Here is a 20,934-nt window from a genome sequence, read left to right on the forward strand (position 1 = left end):
AGTCTTTGTACTTTCATTTCGAGGGTGCAGATTGCATAAGTTTTATTAATATGTATAACTTTATTTATTTAATTAATAACTATAACTTCTATAACTATATTCTATACTACTATAACTATAACCTCCTGTGGTTTTAAACCTTTGTGTTTTTTTCTTCTGTTGGAGACAAAAAATTATATTTTGAAGAAACCCATAGTGGAACAAACATATTAAGAAAGTTAATGGTCCCCGCAATAAGCATTTATCAAAATGGTTTTGAACAAGTGAAGGGTGAGTAAATTATGAAATTTTATAACTATTGGATTATCTCTTTAACACTACAATGATACTACTGGCCACATTCTGCATTGCTTACTCTTTTATCTCTTAAGTATACTTTACAGCTACAACAACATTAGCACTAAATGAGGATTTTATTGAGATGAAAGTCATAGTTAACCGTGAATGTGTGCTGCCCACAAAAATAGTAGTACCAAAAATGTTAAAATTATTTTAACATACAACATATCAAATTTTTCATATGAAGGGCCAAAAATCAAATATTCATGACAGCAGTGGGCCAGAAGTAAATATTTTAAACTATAGTACATTAGGGTTGCCATAGGTAATTTGCTAATTTATTTCCTAACATTTCAAGATAATGAAAAAAAACATTCATTTAAATCGTAATAACTATTGCAGTATAACTTTTTAAATAACTTATTGCAATAAAACAATCACACAGTGGAGTTCAGTTCTGAATTCACTTGTCAAGCAGAATCTGTCTTCTGTAAACCTCGATTTGCTCACAGAAGTGTCTGGATTGTCGGGTGACAGTATGTACATTTAAACAAAAGCTGATTAATTCTCACCATTTAATTGAAACATTTAATTCAATTAGCTTTTAACAATCAAAACAAACAAAAAAAAAGATTACATTAAATTTGAATTGACAATCTCGAAACCATCCCTACCATTCTCCGTTCTTCTCAGAAGGGATGGTGAGCCAAATCAAAAGTTATCATGGGCCAACTTTGGCCCCCGGGCCCTAGTTTGGGCATCTCTGTTATTTCTACAGTGGAACTGCAATAAAGCAAGCACACCAGCTTGCTTGGAGATGTGAACAAAATGTTCTTAAGGCATAAAAAAATTGAATAATTGATGGCTCATTCTGCAACAGCACTTCTGTCCAAGGTGTAACTTTAAATAGAGTGCCAATTTTTTTCCTACTGACATCACACATGATCATTATGGGATGTGTTGTAAGAAATCATGCCAAAACAATGTATTCATACTTCACAGAGTTGTACCTTCAATATTTTATTCCAGTGGGAGGAAATCAAACATGTTTGATATTTTTGGTCTATTTTAGGAGACATTTTGTTTTCATTTGTCATGCTTCTTCTAGCAACAAGGTGTATTTGTCAGCATGGGACTGTTGTGTTTGAAACTACTTGAATGTATGCAAGTGTGAGATCCTCAGCGGTTTGCTTTATGATGCCAAGATTTTCCTCTGTAATAATTTACAAGGTTGGAAAATGTATGGTGGTCAGCGCTACTACAACAAGCTGTGGAGTATTGCATTTAGTTTGACTAGCATCCAACTGCACGCAAGAGCACTTAAAATGACTTTAAAATGAAATAATTACAATAATTAAATTAACTTTGAGAGTCTAGGGAATTTAATGGAAAAACTAACTCAGTTTTCATCTTCTGTCTTTGTAATGACAGGGTGAATAAAAAAAAAACTGAGGAGTCTGTGGTTGCATATGCATGAAAGGTAACATTAGGCTGAAAGACAAGGGACCGCAGTCAGCAGTTCCTGAGCACCGTCTGCCCTCCACTGCATGTTAATTAGCATGTAATTGATGCTTTGAGCTTAACAAAAGCCACAAGAATGATTACACCGTTGCATTCTTGATTTAGTTCGAAATCTGCGGCAGAAGAATTTCAGACCAAATTGCATGGGTTAAATTACACATTGTGGCATCAGTGAATGGCATTTAGTTCAAGCAGCACATCAGCTATATAATACATCTGGGCAGGGACTTGATCGCGCACCGTTTCATGCTGAACAAGTTGAGGGAGAGCTCTGGAAAATGGAAAGGCATTCTCGGTAAATGCTTTCAATCAGGCAACAAGAGCCACGCACGAGCTGACAAATCAAGCTCCAGCTCAGCGACTTAAATCCACAGCTGGAGTTGATTTCTGTCAGTCGAAGTGGATGGTCAATTCCAGGTTCAATCTGGTCACTTTGGTGTTCGATTATATGCCTTATATGCCCGAAAGTGAAAGCGTGGAGCAAATAAAGTAAACACTGTCTGCCCGCTACATTGTTTAACAGACCAAACGTCAAGTGAGAATAACTTCTACCAGCTCATGTACTTTGATGCCATTTTTCCACTCGTTGGATATTTTATAAACCTAGAATTATTTTTTTTCTAAAAAAAAAAACAAACAAAAAAAAAATCAATGAAATAAATAAATAAATAAATAAATCACAACAGCTATGTTTCCATTCAAAGATGCAAACTAAAGTGCAAAACTGGAACACAAGATAAAACATTTGCAAATTAAACACAGTTTCTATCCAATGAGTCAAAGAGAACACAATCGTGCCTTTCTGATGAACATGGTGCCAAAAATTAATTATAAATCAATAATTATCCCAAGACCCAGGAAGATTCATTTTTAAAGATTTAATATTCTTGCAGCAAAGGAACAATACAGAAGAAACACAAGAGGTTCTGTTCTGGTTGCTCTAAGACAGGGGTCACTAAACTTGTTCCTGAATGGCCGCTGTCCTGCAGATTTTAGCTCAAACCCTAATTAAACACACCTGAACAAGCTAATCAAGGTCTTACTAGGTAATACTTGAAACACCCAGGAAGGTGTGTTGAGGCAAGTTGGAGCTGAACCCTGCAGGGACACCGGCCCTCCAGGACTGAGATTGGTGACCCCTGCTCTAAGACATAGGTCTCAAACTTAATTCCTGGAGGGCGGCAACTCTGCACAGGTTTGCTCCAACCCGGATCAAACAGCTGATCTAACTAATAAAGGTGTTCATGACTCTTTTGAACACTTCGATTATTTGGATCAGCTGTGTTTGATAGAGTTGAAGCAAATCCGGATTTGAGTTTGAGGCCAATGCTCTAAGAGCATGCCAGTTTTTATACAGGGATACAAACAGATGAAGAAGCATCATCTTTAATCCTTGGTCAAAACAGTTTGTTTGGAAGAACCCTCTATATCAGGGATCACCAAACTTGTTTCTAGAGGTCCAGTGTCCTGCAGATTTTAGCTCCAACCCTAATCAAACACCTGAACTAATCAAGGTCTTACTAGGTATACTTGAAACATCCAGGCAGGTGTGTTGAGGCAAGTTGGAGCTAAATCTTGCAGGGCACCAGAACTCCAGGAACAAGATTGGTGACCTCTGCTTTATACATTTAACTTTTTGTCAGCACAATATTTCCACAACTGGCATATTCCAACCATTCAGCTGATTGCAAATTACAGTTCAGCAGGTGATTATATCAAGCACATACATCTATGACATTAACTTCAGGTTCCTTTAAAATTACATATGTATCAAAAGAATATTTGAAAATGAATAAAACGCAAGTATCCAACACTGCGGGCCATTTTTTTATACAATAAAGTACTTGTGCCGCCAAAGACAAAATGCAATGAATGCAATCAGAACTGGTTCTGGAGGCATGACAATGCTCTTTGGTAGCGTCATAATAGATTAGATTCAACTTTATTGTAATTACACATGTACAAGTACAATGCAACGAAATGCAGTTTAGGTCTAACCAGCAGTGCAATAGCAGCAAGTGCAGGATACAGGAATAAGTTATAAAGTGCAGTTATAGAAAAACTATGGTGATATTTACGATGGATATACTATGAACATTATATACAGGTTGGATAAGCTATGAGCAGATTTACAATATATGAATATATGTGCAGGTTGCTATTAATAATCAGTAGTGTGCAGATAGATAAACATGATTACAAGTGTATATGTTACAATATATGAAAATATGTACAGGGATAGATAAACATGATTACAAGTGTATATGTAACAATATATGAATATATGTACAGGTTGCTATTAATAATCAGTACTAGATTACAAGTCTATATTTATAGTGGGTGTCTACATAATTACAAATGTCCATATGCAGTGGTTATGTACAGTTCAATAAGTAAACAGTTCAATGTGATGCAGTGAATGTGCAAGTTTTTAAATGTGCAAATGTTAAACAGTGCAGTTATTGCGAGGAGTATAAGTTAGAGGAGAGTGGGGGATGTATTGGGGGGGTGGGGGGGGCAAAAGAGTCAGTGGGGGGCAATAATAATAATAATAATAAGGAGGCAATAATACCAAACCATTTTGAATACTGGCTTTGACCAACTTATTTTAGTATGATCATAAAAACATTTCAGATGTTGTACAATGTGGTCGGTACACTGATTTGTCCATTATGCCATCCCATCATGCTTAAATTAGATTTTGTTATTACTTCAACTGTTAAAAGAAATAAACTTATTATATTTGAGGTGCATGCTGAAATTTTTTTGGTAAACGTGTTTCTATCGTAGTTTATGCAAATTTTTCTACTTTTTTTTTTTAAAGTGCATTTTTAAAATTTATGTGCATCCTGAAGTTTTGATCAGTGGTGGGAATCTTCAGGGATTCACGATCCAATCTGATTGCAATTCTGGGAGTCACAATCCAGCAGCATACATACATATGCTTGTCAACTCTTATTATTTTTATGTTTCTAGCTCACATCTCCACAGGCCTGTCGTGATTATATCTTAAAAAAAATTGGATTACAAACTTTAGAAGATCAATTTATAAATGCATCGTGATTTTGAATCAATTTTTCCTCTAATTCCTGTTTTGATAATGCATTTTTATGTGTTATTCCAAAATATGCACTAAAATAGGTTGTTGGTAACATGGTTAATTACAGCAACCGTTTTTTTAATGCAAAATATAGAGGTTTATGCTTTTAAGTTTGTGCATTTTGAGTGCAAAGGTGTGCACAATAGCTTCATACAGCTTTTAATCAGCAGCTTTGTAACGTCTTCCGCTGACATGATGATACATCACTGGAGGCTATTCCAAAACCCGAGCTCATTAAAAATCACATGGCTGTTGTTTGATTGGTCTGTGGCACTCTCCGAGATGCCAAGACGGCAAACAGCCTGGAAGCGCTTGGCTAAGAAAACCTCATCTTCAACACGCTCTTGCCCTTGGCAATATGCTCAGTGTTTTCCCATTAGTGTATATGTCTCGAAACATGAAGAACCGGGCCCTTGCATATTGTTTAAACAACTCTGCTTCGCTCAGCGCTCATAGACTATCTTTGTTTAATCTATGTGGGAAACGTGCCATGATATTTCAAGCACAAGCTGACAGGCAGATGTGTCTGTGTAGACATGAAGCGGATGTTCAGTCTTGAGATGTGTTACTGGTTTCCACTGAATAGTGACCGTGGAGGGAAAAAAAATCTACTGTATAGGATTTCAAAATGACAGCAATTAAATGCTATTTTGTTCAGCAAATATATGCTATGACGAAAAATTCATAGCATTGGTATATCTATGATAACTTATAAAGTCCATGAATAAATAGATTTAGTAATTATTTGAGTATTAAACACTCTTAAATGTAAAGATTCTGCAGTGGAATAGATGGCTTGGTTTAAAAAATATGCATTACTTTTTTGTATTATTCAGTATTATTATTTTTTGTTATTTCTCATGCAATACAACTACTTTGGATTTCTCGAGGTTAATTATTGTAATCTCCCTACTGCAACAGAGAAATACTGGGAAATCTCTCTAGTCTGATTGCATTTTATGTCGTTCAGCCTTATAATCTTAAAATGTGAGCAAAATCCTTTGTTTTGCCATCACTTTAGACATTACGCTAGAGAATCCTTCAAATACTAGATCTAAAGTGATAACGACTTCTTCTGTTCTGAAGTCAGCTGCAAATGTGAATAAATGGCGGAAGAAAGTAATTCCATATACAAAAGGATTTTTAAACTCTCCATGAGAACTTTCTTAATTATATGCACGATTATGCCTGATTATGTTGTATAAACGCAATATCACAATCTTAGAAATGTGATTAGGCTGTATATTGTCACTGGTGGGACACCAAGGCACTCGACTGGTGGCCTTGTGCTAGCGCACACCTCCAACCAGTGCCGATATACAGCCATATCGCACTGCTACGCGTGTAATATTTCGCATCTATCACGCAGGAAAATAGTCGCAAAATAAGATTCTTAATATTTTGCAGCCCTGCTACAAACCAAAAAACAAGCCTATAATAATGATAATAATAATAACAACAATAATAATAATGACAACATGAACAAATGAAAAAGACAAAAAGAAGTACAAAATAAAAAGAAGAAAATTTGAACAGGTCTTGTGGCTATATAGATTCATGAACGGTGAAAAGACAACGTCAAAATATGCCAATAAATAAATCTCAGATTTTAATAAGTGAATATGTTTTGAATCATGACAATGACTAACAGCATCCCTAAATGACATCATTATTTCAGCCATCATTTACAGCAGCTCTAAGAGCATGGACAGTGAAATCAAGAATCTTTTCCCTGACATTAAGTGAAAGAATTAACTAAATGTTTGTGCTTCATTTTTCATGGGTCCTTTGAAGTCCTCGCATCCTCGTTGCCTTTAGGCTTAAACACTGTGAACAATGAGACACACTTGACTGCATTTGATATTCATCTCTATTTCAAAGGATAGAGGGAGATTATGTTGCTCTTGTGGTGAAATCTTCTAAATAGCCAGAGTCAATTAGAACCTGCTCTTAAAATAGATCCTCAAGTTAGACTCCTAGTGTGCATTACATCTTCTCCATCAGAAAGATCATCTGAGGACGCCACCTGAAACAACTGGATAAATATCCTCAACAAAAAAAAGGCCAAGGCTGAATTGGCTGTGGTATTGGTTGCTTATGTAAGAAAAATCAAGAGTTACATCTGCCTTCAGAGAATACAAATATTCCCTTTATAGGCGCTCTATACCCTCTACTTTCCATACCAAGATTGCCCACTGGGAAACTAAAGCTCCAAAACAAGTCTGAACTACTTTCAGCATAGCATATCTCCAAAAGCTTGAGCCAGTTAGAGCTTATCAACAACGAGCACTCAGTTTTTGTTTTGTCTTGGAGATGTCGAAGCAGAAGAATGATAAAATAAAACTACAGCTGATACAGAGAGGCGTGGGTTTTCACCAACAAAGAATGTTAAGTTTGGCAACAGCACTAAAAGCAACTAAATTTGCTTCCATTAGATCATTTTGGTAATACAGTCTGTAAATGAGTACAATTACTATAAACCGTCAGCAAGGTTTATAGTACCATTTTGCTTCACCTGGCAATCAAGGGAGCAATTATTCACTGATTATGTAGTTTTGAAAGACATTTCTGAAAAGTTTTTGTTATCAGAATGTTACATTTAATTAGTAGGAAGTTGATACAGACACTGAAATGATCGTGGTCAGATTAAACACTTTGGTTATTCAGGGCAGAAATACTCGGAGCTCTTAGTCTTGGAAAGAAATACACGCACATTTAGGAAAAGTCAGGGTATTATAGTTATAGTTATAGATCAGCCTTGGCTGGTCCCGAAAGCATACAATCACACCTGTGTGATTAGAATGTTCAGAACACACGTCATCAACTACTTAACTAAACTTGATGGTGCACAGTGAGGCATGCGCAGCGCTTGTCAACTCAATTTATCTGTACTTTAAAACAAATAACATTTATTTTAAGTTTCAGACATTCAAATACACATAACTACAAGCAAAACATACCATTTAAAATTTGTAAAATGCATGCGCATGTCTATGGAGATGGAAAAAAAACTATTATTTTTCAATATAATAGGACTATGTGCTTTGATCACGCAAGATGCACACGGTTTTTGTTACTAGAATATTTTCTATATTCCTCACCCAGACAAAGATGTACTTGCCATCATGTATTTTTGGAAAAATATTATGAATGAACATGACGTAAATCCAGCAGCTTGGATCTCTCTTGCGGTTGTTGCTAGAAGGGATACAGCTATGATCCTAACCTCTGAATAAAAATATTATTTGTTGTACAGGGTCAAGAAAATTATGCTATATTGACACAAGTTTCCTCAGCTATATGCAATCTAGAATTTACCATGCTGCAGGAGAGGGTAAAGTCTAGATGAGATATAGCCGAGGATACGTCAATATAGCATAATCTTTGACCAAATATATGTTCTATAACATATTTAAGTATCAGAAATTTCACAATCTAATTGGAACATTTTGTCAGTATTTACAGAAAAGGGCTAAAAGAAACAAAATATGTACATGGATCACTGGGGCAGGAGATAAACTTATTGCGTCACCGTTGAACTTTGCAGTGGATTCTAAATAAGTCAAAAAAAAGAAAAAAAAAAGCCATCTGGAGTATTTAAAACTCGCACATAAAAGGGTAAAGTTAATAACAAAATTTTAAAACAAAGTGACTGCCTTTGTATTTCTACTGTAATTTTATTCAATTCAGAAACAAAGTGACTTGTGGTGATTATTTATTAGCCCCTTTCAAACATACAGACCTTTCCGAAAAATTTAACGGCAATTTTCTGGAAATAGAAGTTGTAACATTACCAGGATTTTGCAGAAATGCTGCTCTCTGTAAAGGTAGAAGGAAAATTGTTGGAAAGAGCGCGATCTTGATTAGAACGTGCTGACCGTGAGACGTTTACTCCAGCCAATCAGAACGCATTCACATCTGCACTGTTTATGAAAATAAAAGCCTTTAAATATTTTCCAGAAACATTTAGCTGCTAGATGTTAGTCAGATATCGTTTCTATGTTCCTTCTTAATGCCAACAGCGTCAAAAAGTATCGATAAAATGCGTATGATAAACCGTTGTTTGTTTACCTTCAAGCTCTACTTCAGTCGCTTGATGCGTGTGCACGTGAAGCAGCCGGTGAGGGCCAGCACACACATATTATGAACATCTCAACAAGTGAAAATGTGCCTCCATATGTTTTCATCGAAGTTGTTCACAATACTTATCCATCCACAGAATTTGTAATGACGTAAAATGTGTAAACATACAGCTGCAGTTCGCGCTTCTGCCTTCGGATATCTCCAGGACAAAGCAGCTGCATAAATGCTAAAGCTTTAAATAAGTGAAAACATCAACAAAAGCCTGACCACCTCTATGTTTACATATACAAGCGAAGACGTTTAGAGCTCATTTCTGGTTAAATGATGTCAGAATTTACCAGTATTTTGTAATGGATGTGTTAATGGTCTTCTGGAAAATTCCAGAACATCCTTTATGCAAAGTCATTGCGAGGCATACTCAACGTCAACTCTCGCACATCATTAAACCAATTTCAAAATTATAGTAAATAGAAAACATTGCACAATCCTACCTTCAAAATGTGAAAAACACTCTCTTTATATCGGCCAGGCCTTGACGGACCAATAAGGTGCCTGACTGTGTTAATCATAAAAGATAACATCACAGAATGATGTCACAGAGTAGCCACAAGGGGAATTTACAGAATCTAAACCGTGATGAAGAATGAATGACCCTTAACATCAAAAGCTCATTTCTTCTCATTTGCATTGCACTCATATGCATTCGGCAGTTGCGCGTGAATATTTCACAGAGACATGCGAGACTGATGACTGAACTAAATGTGAAAAACACAGAAAGATGACTACCCCTGCAGAGGATAATCGATTTTCTCCAAATCGCAAATTCAGCTGGAGATACATTTCTCTAGACGTTAGCCCTCTGGGTAAACAAACTGGCAGTTCTCCATCTCTACATGTAATATTAAAGGAGCCATTTGGTAGTCAAGGTGTCTACAGATGCAAGTTTGAGTTTTTCCAACTTCCTTTGCTCACTTCAGTGCATATTCAGCTTTTTCTGTATTTTTCACACATTCATGTTTCACTTCCTCCTGTCATTGCTTTTTGGCTTGCGGCCAGTTTGCTCAGGAGCCTTTGGGTCAGTTTTGACTAGAAGCCAAATAGTCCTTCCTCTTCCACTGTTCACTCAGATGAACTCAATCATCATCTAAAAGCAACCAGGATGTGCAGTTTAATGAGAAACCGCAGAGCGCCTTTAGTTTACAAGGCTAGAATCAAGCTTGAACGCATACAGAATAATACTAAGGAGAAAGATTATGAGAAATTGTCTCTGACAGTGTGGTTACAAACTGAAGTGGTACGCAGGGATGTATTAATTTTCTTCATATCTTACTCCCCAATTGAACAGGCAGCAGTGGGAGAATTGAAAAGGATTTCTGAAAATCCCTGCAGAGACCTTTATCTTACCAAATATTACAGCAAATTCATTTCTGATGCCAAAGAATTCAGTAAAAAGCTTTGGACAAGACAATGCTTCAAAGCTAATCACCGCATGTCAAGAATAATCACTGTAACAATTGTCAAAACCATTTGCTTCATGTCTTCTGTAATGTGATATTTACTTCAGGAAACACTGCAATTAAGCACTTTAATTCAATGTATGCTTATTGAGAATCTTGAATTTAAATAAACATTAAAAAAAACTAAATGCTAAAACTGAATTTGGAATGGAAATATTTTTCAATGAACAGTAAGAACTTGAGCTTTTTAAAAGATTACATTTGGGATGTTAGCAAATTTGTTTAATTTAGAGATTGCTTAAGAAAACAGGATAATAATTTAATGTAGGTATGAGTAAATAGGGGAGTATGCACAAAATACGGTAATACCACTAAATATACAAAAATACACCTAACATTTTATGCATTCTGAAGCCAGTAATGTAAATGTAACATTTTTATGTAATGCCATGTCAGCAGCCAAGGCTATTTTCATGGCAAGAACATTTCAATAATAAATATACAATTAAAAATCAACAAACAAATAAATAAACATATTAAATAAGATTTTTAGTGTAAATACATGATAAAAATTCAACATTTCTTTCTGGTGTCAATTTGCTAAAAATGTCCTTACGAGAGTTTATAAAAAAAAATAAATAAATAAATAAAAAAAAGTCCTCTGGAATCATTTAAAGCAGGACAGTTCAGTAAAAAGTGTTTTAACATAACTGTTAAAGAGACTCTTAAACTTGATAAATAAAATGTTACAAAGTGTGTGCAATGCGTAAAAAAAGCGTAAATGCTGAACAACCAAAGCAAACTTTAAGATCTGAATAATAATGATACAGTAAACCTTGAACTCTGTAAACAAGACAAATTATGATAATCAAATCTGAGCTTTCAAGTAAAAGGAACCAACCATCACTTTTAAAATACACACTGCAACATTATAAATTGTAAAGTTGATTGACTATATTACGCCCTATGCTAAAAACTCTTTCAGATGGGGAGCTAGTGGCTGGGATGCACAAGAAAAGAAACCAAAAAGCCACTCTGGTGACATCCATACATCCTTTTTTACAATCTCTTCACTGCTGCTAGTCACCGTACTCATTTTCGCAGTCGTTACTCTGACCTGAAGTGACAAGCGCAAGAGCATGTGCTTTCCTTTATTTTAAATGCGCTTTGCACTTGTGCTCCCCTCATATTTTAATAAAACTATAGCTTTCATACAATTCTAAAAAAATCTCAAAGTTGGAGATTATGTTATGCTTTTGTAGAATAATAAAAAAAATTAGGCAGACTTTCAATAATTTACCCAAAAAGCCATGAAAGTGAAGGGGTAAAAATGCTATCAAATATCTGTAAAAGAACAAAATTTTTAAAAAAATTCAAGATTTGAGGTCTCTGCAGCACTAGTGTATGCCCCAATACCTTGTTAAATGCACAAGTAATAAATTAGTTAAATGATGAAACTGATAAAAAAAGAAAAACAAAACAGCTAGAGCATAAATACTTTGCTTGAGAGAAATTTATTAAACTGACACAATGACACCGGGATATCACTCTTAATTCATGAGAAACGTCTCGTACACTTTCATTATTTCACCTAAAGCCCTTGTCTTCATCTGGTAAAAGCAGAGTGGACTGCGAAAGAGGAATGTCATGGTCATAAACTCATCTCCATGACCTTTGAACACAGAGGTCACTCAGTCGTCCACAGCACAGGATCACGAGACAGAATAGTCTCTGTTCTGTGTCTTTAAAACTCTTTATGGATACATATATTACTATGTTCCTGTCAAAGGTTAGCTCGTAAAAAAAAAACTTGTATCCATCTGCCTGATCATAGCAATGCCGAGAACATTGGGGAAAACAATTACAGGCTAACTGGAGCTCTGTTCTAATCATAAGTCACTGACTTAAATGAAGGAATTAAACTCTGCTGATTCAGCAAGATGGCAAAACGAAATGTTACGAAATCCGGTTGCCAACTTAAAAGCAGCCAGTTTTTTTTTTTTAAATAAATAATATAAAATAAGATCTTTTGAAGCTTAGCTAGTAGATAAGAGGAAGAAAAACATCCTATGGCAAAGAGCTACAAAAGCATCATATTTGCAAGGCAGTAGAGTTTTCACAGACAGCATCTCATGCTCAAGAGATAAGCCGAAGAAGCCTTCAAATATTGCCCTTCATATTTAAAAACCAATTCACCCTCTGGTAAGTAAAAAGTAACCTCATATATCAATGTCCAGTTCGTTCTTCCACAAAAAACTGACTGGGATACTAGGGTGCCGCTATTGAACTCTCAATTGGGTTTGCTGGTATTTAAAATCGGTTTAGTTTTTTTTTTATAAAATATTAAAATAATCAAATCCCCTGCTTTGCATTACTTTCTCACAAAAATAGCCCAAAGTCAAATGAACAGCCTATAGCAGGTGTCAAAGTTAGTTCCTGGAGAGCCGCAGCTCTGCACATTTTAGTTCCAACCCTAATTAAACACACCTGATCAAACAGATGAAGTCCTTTAGGCTTTTGTTTCAGACCTGCAGGTGTGTCAGAACAGGGTTGGAAACTGTGTAGGGCTGTGGACCTCCATGAACTGAGTTTGACACCCCTTGCCTATAGTTTACGTGAGGGGATTTAAACGAGTTTGTTTTGGTTTCTATTGCAACTGTGAAAAACCAGACTAGACTGGTGCAGTGTTGATACCTTATGGACAAACTAAGCAGTGCAAGCAATTTTAAAGCCCACTAACAAAGACAGCATAACCCACCAAAGCAATTCTGAAGGCCAAAAGAGCAAAGGGAGCAGAGTAAGTCCAGTGGCATGAGTTTAACAAGTCCCGCAGAGGATCTGCAAAGGAATATGTTTGTTGAGTTTATTTGATGATTAAAGTCGTCAAACATTCGTTGGTTCCTGGTTCTTTATTACCTAGAATGAGTGCAAGTTTTAGTTACAGTAGGATCACATGCATCTCCAGAGAAAACTCAAAACACCAGCAAAAACATTGACACAGGACTAAAAATATAAGATCTCACTTCCTACAAGCATTTTGAAAGTGTTATTGCAGAACACAAACAGTACGCTGAAGTATAAATGCTCACAATGGTATCAGCCAAGTGCACGTGAACAACAATAGGTAGACCCACATGGAATCTGCACTCACAGGTTATTTAGCCCATTGAGTCCATTTATTTACTTTAAAAAAATGTGTATGAATATTTACGTTTATTAATTTTAGCAATATTTTTGAATAAGTGTGTAAAGTATTATTTTCTTTTAGTAGATATATTATATGAAAGACTTACTTTGTTTACTTGGCTCTAATTGAATTAGCATTATTAACCCTAAAGAAATTTTTTTTTTCATGCGTTGTTTTTAGTTATATACTCAAAATGATTCGGTATAAATACATAATCTTCTACAAGTGATGTCACTGGGGTTGGGGTTAGGGTTAGGGCTGGATGTAGGCATTAAAACAGCTCATAGGTAGAGGAGTTGGAGCTCAAGCTTCCCCTCATTGGAGCCCAAGTGGCTCTGCAGCGAGCAGCATCTCAGGTATAGGGGGATTTGGAAAAGTCAAGGTTTTAAAACAGTCAAAATTTTCTGCTATACTGTTTCTGAGGTATGTGTAAAAAATGTTTATGCTTTTTTTTATGACAACAGGATCTCCAGCAGAAAATATATCCAACGATGCCATTTTAAATGATTAAAAATAAATAAATTAGTGTTTTTAAAACAATTGAAGGTAACAGAAGTCAATGATTCACTTGAATTATTCAACCTGACGCGTTTACTGCTCCAAAATATTTAAGCGTTTTTTTTTTAAATAAAATATATTGTGTTCAAAGCAGAAAAAGTTTTTGTTTTTTACACAGACATTTAAAAAGAATATATTTTAGAGCAGTGATCACAATACCATAATACAGTAAAACAGTGATAATTATCTACGGTTATCATACCGTCAGAGTCTTATACCGGCCCATGTATAGTACAGAGAGATCAGTATATATTTGGTTTTACACCAATCCTGGACTCAAAGAAAAAAAAAAGCCATTTAATCCAACATTCTACATTGAGAAATAAACTAGGGTAAAGTAAATATCCATAAACATTTTTGCAAAGTGGAAAAATCCATCTTCAAAAACAACCCATGTTTATATTTTGGATTTCCAAAGTATTTTGATACAGCAGACTTTAAAGATAGATTTTCCTGTGGGAGATAGAGATTAGATATTGCACCCTCTGTTTCTGACATTCTCTCTGCTGTTCCTGTCTGAGGGGAGCAAGCTGAGAGACTAAGCAGTCAAGTGGAATGAAGTTGCATATGTGCAGGTGAGATTCTCATCTGGTACATTTTCTTCCATATCAACATTATAAAAAAAAAAAGCAGACTAGATACTATCGCAATAATCCATCATACCAGTATACAGCTACAACCTTCTAACTCATCCAGATCCTTCAAGCTATAGCCTTAGCTACATTTATATGGTTAATAAAACAAAAACAGGCATGTGCATACTATACTGAAGAGCAGTGGTCCTCAACTTTTTCTGGCATTCTGAAAACGTGATTTGTTTTTAACTGGCTGCAAGCCGCAAGTCTCTATTAGAAATAACGAACTTGCACATGAAAAAAAACACAATATGTGAACAAGGCCACTTGTTGTGCTAAGAAATGCACCTCTGCCTTGAAATGCACCCCCTTCATTGTCTTTCATTAGCATTCTCAGTCTACATTTAAAAGAAATGTAAATCAAGAGCCATAATTGATGAAAATGTATGATTATTTTTAGCAAGATAAAGAAGTGAAATGCATTTTAAAACACACTAAGTTTACAAATAACTGTAAAAAAAATATATATATATTGACTGTAGTAACTGTTGTTATGAGCCCGTTTCTAAAACTAGGGTTTTTGGAGGGTTTTTAAACAAAGAGAAAACATAAAATTGTTGTTTTTTTATTAACTAAACCACACATTAAACAATTCACTTTACTTATTTAAATTAAATCTAATTAATATATTTATAAATTTAATTATATTTAAGTATATATATTTTCTAAGGGAAAGATTCAGTTCATAGAACTCACCTCAGTCACTATAATTAGTAGTCATAACTATTATTACATTTTTTTTTAATGCATTTAAGTTAACATACGCACATTTTACGGCAGGGGTTGCGTTTCTCGGCACAACACCGGAACAAGCTTAACTGGCACTCTAGGTAAACGACGGTTGTGGGTGGGGCGGTTGTCACTGACAAAAGTGAAGAATGGGGGGAAGGCGTGGTTTTGGAATGGTGGTGGGGTCCCTATGCCACCCCTAGCAAGATGCCACCCTGGGCAATTGCTTACATTGCCCATGCCTAAATTTGCCACTGTTTCACTGGGCAAGAAGATATAATGATATCATCAGACTTCACCCCTTCGCAAAGAAACTTTCCAAAGATGTCTGTTTCTTACTCATTTTGCTAGCTTGTGGGTTACATTTTGGTGGTCATGGGGGAGTGGAGAGCATGAGACTGATTCCAGTGACGCTCCAGGGACAGACGAGTCTTCGCTGAGGCCAGCTTCCAGTCTCCATCGCTGAGACTGCAGCTCTGCACAAGACTTTTGGCCAGCGGAGAAATTAAAATGGTCGTGCCGAACTGAGTCTGGTTCTCTTAAGGTTTTTTTTCTTCACTCTCCTATTGGTGAAGTTTTTTTTCCCTCTCCGCTGTCGCCACTGGCTCGCATGGTTCAGGATCTGAAAAGCTACTCATCGATGAATTTGCTCTTCAGTTTGGACTCTCAATAATGACTTCAAACCACACTGAACTGAGCTAAACTGAACTGAACTTAAACACAAAAAACTGAACTACCCTGATCCAGTTACTATGAAGATTTATGTGAAGCTGCTTTGACACAATCTACATTGTAAAAGCGCTATACAAATAAAGCTTAATTGAATTGAATTTTGGCACTCAAGTGGCCAAGATGTAACTGAGAGAATATGGTCATTTTTCAAAATAAAATATTTTTCAACATCGTTCAGACTCAATAAAAAGCAAATAATTAATGATTTCTTGCGCAGCCCGGTACCAATTGAATCGAGGTTGGGGACCACTGCTAAAGAGGAAATTATCTTTACATCCACCCTACACATAACATTTGGTTGACAAGTGTAACTTAAGGCCTACGTTTTTCTTTATGACAGTTGCCAGACTGATTTTCCACTGCTATCAAAAGGAGAAACAAAGAAAAAGGAAGACACACAGGGCTTTGTGAGTGAGCTGACCGAATCTGTCACGCACTTTGCTTCATCCTGATGTTAACAAGCTTTGATTTGAACAAGTGACTGAAAGCGGTACAGCCCCATCCCAGCACCGCCACTGTAATCCTGCCAACAGGGGCAGAACAATCAGCATGTCAATAATTGTGTTGTGGAGCAGATATCAGATCAAACGCATTTCTCGGTGGAGATAAAAGCCCCCTGTTTCCCAATCCCGCCTGCATCCGAGGGCAGACGTGGCTCCGGATAGGGAAAAATATTCAGGGTCTGACCCTTGCGTAACACAGCTAGACTAGGAGAATCCATGATGAGCCTCTGTGCAACCTCGCTGCCGCCGTCCTGAGGCAGTCATACACCATGGCTGGTCATAGAAGCTCATTTCCTTGCAGAGACACAATCTTTGACATCTGTTTAAAATCTATTATGTAAGCAGCACAGAAATAAATGCGGCAGGACGAGGCAAAGGTCACGTCAAATCAAATTTTTCAATAAATTTAAATTCACTGGGTAAATTTAAGTATAAAGAAGAACACAAGCTGCCCCGTGAGAGAGGGATTCAATGTGAGGTGTCGTGAGCCAGATGAAGGAGCACTAACCAGCTGTTCAGCCACTTGTATATGCAACACTACATGAAGGATCCCCAAGCAGTTGTCTATGTACATCATGAGGGTATATGATAATAGCAGCAATAAAGCAGGTGAGAAACTGATAGTTAATAAGCCTATGTAATATGAAGTCCAGCATCTTACCATTTCACCCACGCATCCAGAACAAATAGTTCCCTCAGTCTGCAGTGCAACTTGTAGGACAATAACAAACAAACTGTGATCAATGCCGCACAGAAAACAATACCGATACATTCAGTAATGTACATTAGGCGTGCCAAAAGGTAGCAATTCCCAAATGTGCAGTGGTTCATTCACCTCATTGTGCCTTGATCACAATATCAAATGCACTCACAATAGAAAATGATGGACGGCTGTGGGAGCAAAGCACAAAAACACAAACAAAACCTCAAAACAGTTTTTGTCACTTAACCTAGAGGGAAGCTACAAGAGCTGAATATTATGCGAGCTACGAATTCAGCAAACATCCTTTGAGACAGATGGTACGTTACTAAAAAGTGTGGTTTCATGGTACACCACCCTCACTCAAAACTGAGTGCTACATGTACACTGTCAAGTGGTGATTAATGAAACAGACACATACAGCTTCTGGGAGACCAAAAGTTACTGTATATGCATTCTAAATTTATCTTTTATATTACTATTATTATTATTATTATTATTATTATTATTATTATTATTATCATTATATTATTATGCTTTTTATGCAACATGCAATTGAGATTCCAATATCCAACTTATTCTTTTCAATGTGAAAGTTATGTCCTGTAAAATATTAGTGTGTTAAGCTTTAGAAGCTTTAACAAATACCAGTTTGCAAGAAAGTAGTATAAAGAGCTGTACTAAATTAACTGGAAGTTCCTGACACCGGACGCTTGCATAATTCCAGGCGTGCCCACAGTCATGTTTAAAAATAAGATATCAAATTGCCAGTTTTTTTTTTTTTTTGTCTGAATATGGGTTTTGCAATATGTGTTACTTCAGTATTTTTGTAAAAAAAATAAATAAAAATAAAAACAAATAATAATAATAATAATAATAATAATAATAGACAAAAATTGAACATAATTCTGCTCCAAAATTGAATGTGTCTTTATTCTGGTTGTAAAACGCTCTATATAAAATGGATAGTTCTGCTGTTGCAATGCTACCCATCGAATTGAGCTACTAACAAACACTCTTTTAAAAATTTTAAAAAGTTCAAAGTCGATTTTGACTACCATAATTACTGACTACGACATTGTGCTAAATGGATATTATGCTGGTAGTACAAACTATATAAGTAGTTGCATTTTTCGCTAAAACTTATTCTTCTAACTGCGGGTAATAAGCTGAGTGTGTAGCACAAATACACAACACAGGAACTTAATGCTGATTGGTCAATTATGATTTAGGTCTACTTTTATTTATTTAATTAGGAGTAGTTCATTATCGTTCACTACATCATCATGGTTCAACCCCTATAGCGAGTTTAAAAAACAATAAAGTTCTTGCATGAATTATGAATTAGAGTCATTCTCATTTAATTTTAAGATCGCACTCTTCCTATGGTCAAAGAAAATCTTCCCATGCGGGAGGAACATTAAAGCGCAAACGGGGAATTCCTCTGATATGATACTGCTTGATTTTTGAGTTGTACAGCTTTGTATCTGTTCCTGTAACAACCCCATATGCATTAACTGTATTCACAAAATTGCACACTCTCGTAATTGATTAAAAAAACTAACAAAATCATAGTTGGTTGTGTCGCCACCTACTGGCGTAACAAAGTAAAGGCGATGTAAAACGTCACCGACAGATCCTAAATTAATACTAAATGTAATCATAACATTTGAACCAAACTCTTTACAATCACAAGAAAAGTCCACGACAGACTATCAGCTGTCAAACAGGAGAGCCACCAACTTGAATTAACGCTAACGTTAGTTGTTTTACTGCTTCCCTGAAACATTGCAGATGTTTACAATTCATATCAAACATGTTTAATGAATGGTTTACAACTACAGTGTCGTTCACTATTTAAACAGCTCGTTTTTAACCGGTCATCGTCGCTTTCGATCCTAAATTTAATCGGCAAGGGGAAAAAAACTCATTTTAATAGAAAGACTCGTGATATTGTGTGAATGCAGTTAAGCAAAACATGGTTCTTTGATAGCCTGGCTGGCAGAGAAATCACAGCACGGAGCGATAACACTATCTTTGTGAGCCCAGTCTACAGACTTTGGCTATTTAAACGTGCGGACTCTCTACCGTCATGCCGACTGTTTTTCCACATTCACACACACACGAAACATTTCAATACAATCGCCACAAACAACTTATATTCGCACCACTCCAGCGGCATTCAACATGAAGAAAGCAGAAAACAGAAAAACCTACCTTTCGACTCAGCGTTGTTCCCGAATAGAAATAATAAGCTATGCCCAGAACCCAAAGCACAGCGAAACATAGATACATCCTAGATTTCCTGCGCATTGCCGTGTTTTTTGATGCGGTGATACAGTGGCTCGCTCGAGGTTTGTGCCTTGAAAAGCCACTGACGTCCACGTTCTGCGTCTCGCTGTGGCCACAGCGCTCAACTAACAAGGCTTCAGCAGCAGCAGCGGTTGGCTAGAGGAAGAAGCAGGAAACAGCCAGCATCACCGGGTTAGAGGGGAAAGGGTAACCGACTTTAATCCAATCACGCTCCGCAGAGAAGCGCACGGAGGCGGGCCGGGGGTGGAGACATCCATCGTTAGCCTGAACCTCCTCAAGATGCGCCGAGGAATCATTGTTTGGCGCATGTTGGAGAAAATTTCACTAACATAGTATTATGGTATGACGCTTTCTCTCGAAAGTCATAAAATACGCTTGCTTTTTTCCACTGTTGCATATTTTTTTAATCTGCTCATCTTGTAACCCAGCCTTCTCTCGTACACAAAGTCATTGTTTGGTTTAATTTGTCATTTAAGCAAATAGCTTTGGATTTTTAGAAAAGTTATATAGATCCAAAAATTAATAAATTTATAAAAAGTTTGTTTTAATTACTTTAAAGAGGAAGTCTTACAATTGAATAACATATTCATAGCATTCTTAGCAAGGAAAGGCAAGTGTATTTATAAAGCACATTTCATAAACAGTGGCAATTCAATGTGCTTTCTAATGAAAATAAAAACAAATAATGAGTGAAAACAGATTAAAATGTGTTAAAACAGGTTATTAAAAAAGGAAAAAGAAAACAAAGACATAGTGTGATCTGTCGTCACATTCTTAGTGTTACACTACCCTGACATTAAATAAAATACTTTCATTTCATTATTTGAAATGAAATATAAATTAAATTAGGGAACTAAACTAAAATTACTTAACTAAATCAGTAATAGCGAAAACAATTAATAATTGTTAATATTTGGATTTGACCATTCAGTGGTTTGTTAGGATATAGGACAATATTTGGCAGAGCTTCAACTATTTAAAATCTGGAATCTGATGGTTAAAAACAAATCAAAATATTGAGAAAATTACTTTTAAAGTTGTCCAAATAAAGTGGTTGGCAATGCATATTCCTAACCAAAAGTTGTGCTTTGACATGTTCATAAAAGAAAACGTACAAACTATATTCATGCAAAATAA

At 36.0% G+C, this 20,934-nt stretch overlaps 1 protein-coding gene and 1 long non-coding RNA gene across 3 annotated transcripts in view; one reads left to right on the forward strand and one right to left on the reverse strand.

The window, feature by feature from the left end:
- The window catches only part of galnt2 (UDP-N-acetyl-alpha-D-galactosamine:polypeptide N-acetylgalactosaminyltransferase 2), a 180,791-nt gene extending 160,825 nt beyond the window's left edge, over nucleotides 1–19,966 (reverse strand). The window contains 1 exon segment of one of the 2 annotated variants that reach the window (NM_001128351.1): nucleotides 19,702–19,965. In NM_001128351.1, the coding sequence (NP_001121823.1) occupies nucleotides 19,702–19,797 (96 nt within the window). In that variant the 5' untranslated portion in view covers nucleotides 19,798–19,965. 2 annotated transcript variants of the gene reach the window in all.
- Nucleotides 7,205–11,801, forward strand: LOC147841067 (uncharacterized). The gene is made up of 2 exons (XR_015505959.1): nucleotides 7,205–10,720; nucleotides 10,776–11,801. It is a non-coding gene; the product is annotated as an uncharacterized LOC147841067 (long non-coding RNA).
- Nucleotides 19,967–20,934: the final 968 nt, after the last annotated feature.

Source organism: Danio rerio, chromosome 13 (genome assembly GCF_052040795.2).
Source record: "Danio rerio strain M-AB ecotype USA chromosome 13, GRCz13ab, whole genome shotgun sequence".
Taxonomy (NCBI): Eukaryota; Metazoa; Chordata; class Actinopteri; order Cypriniformes; family Danionidae; genus Danio; species Danio rerio.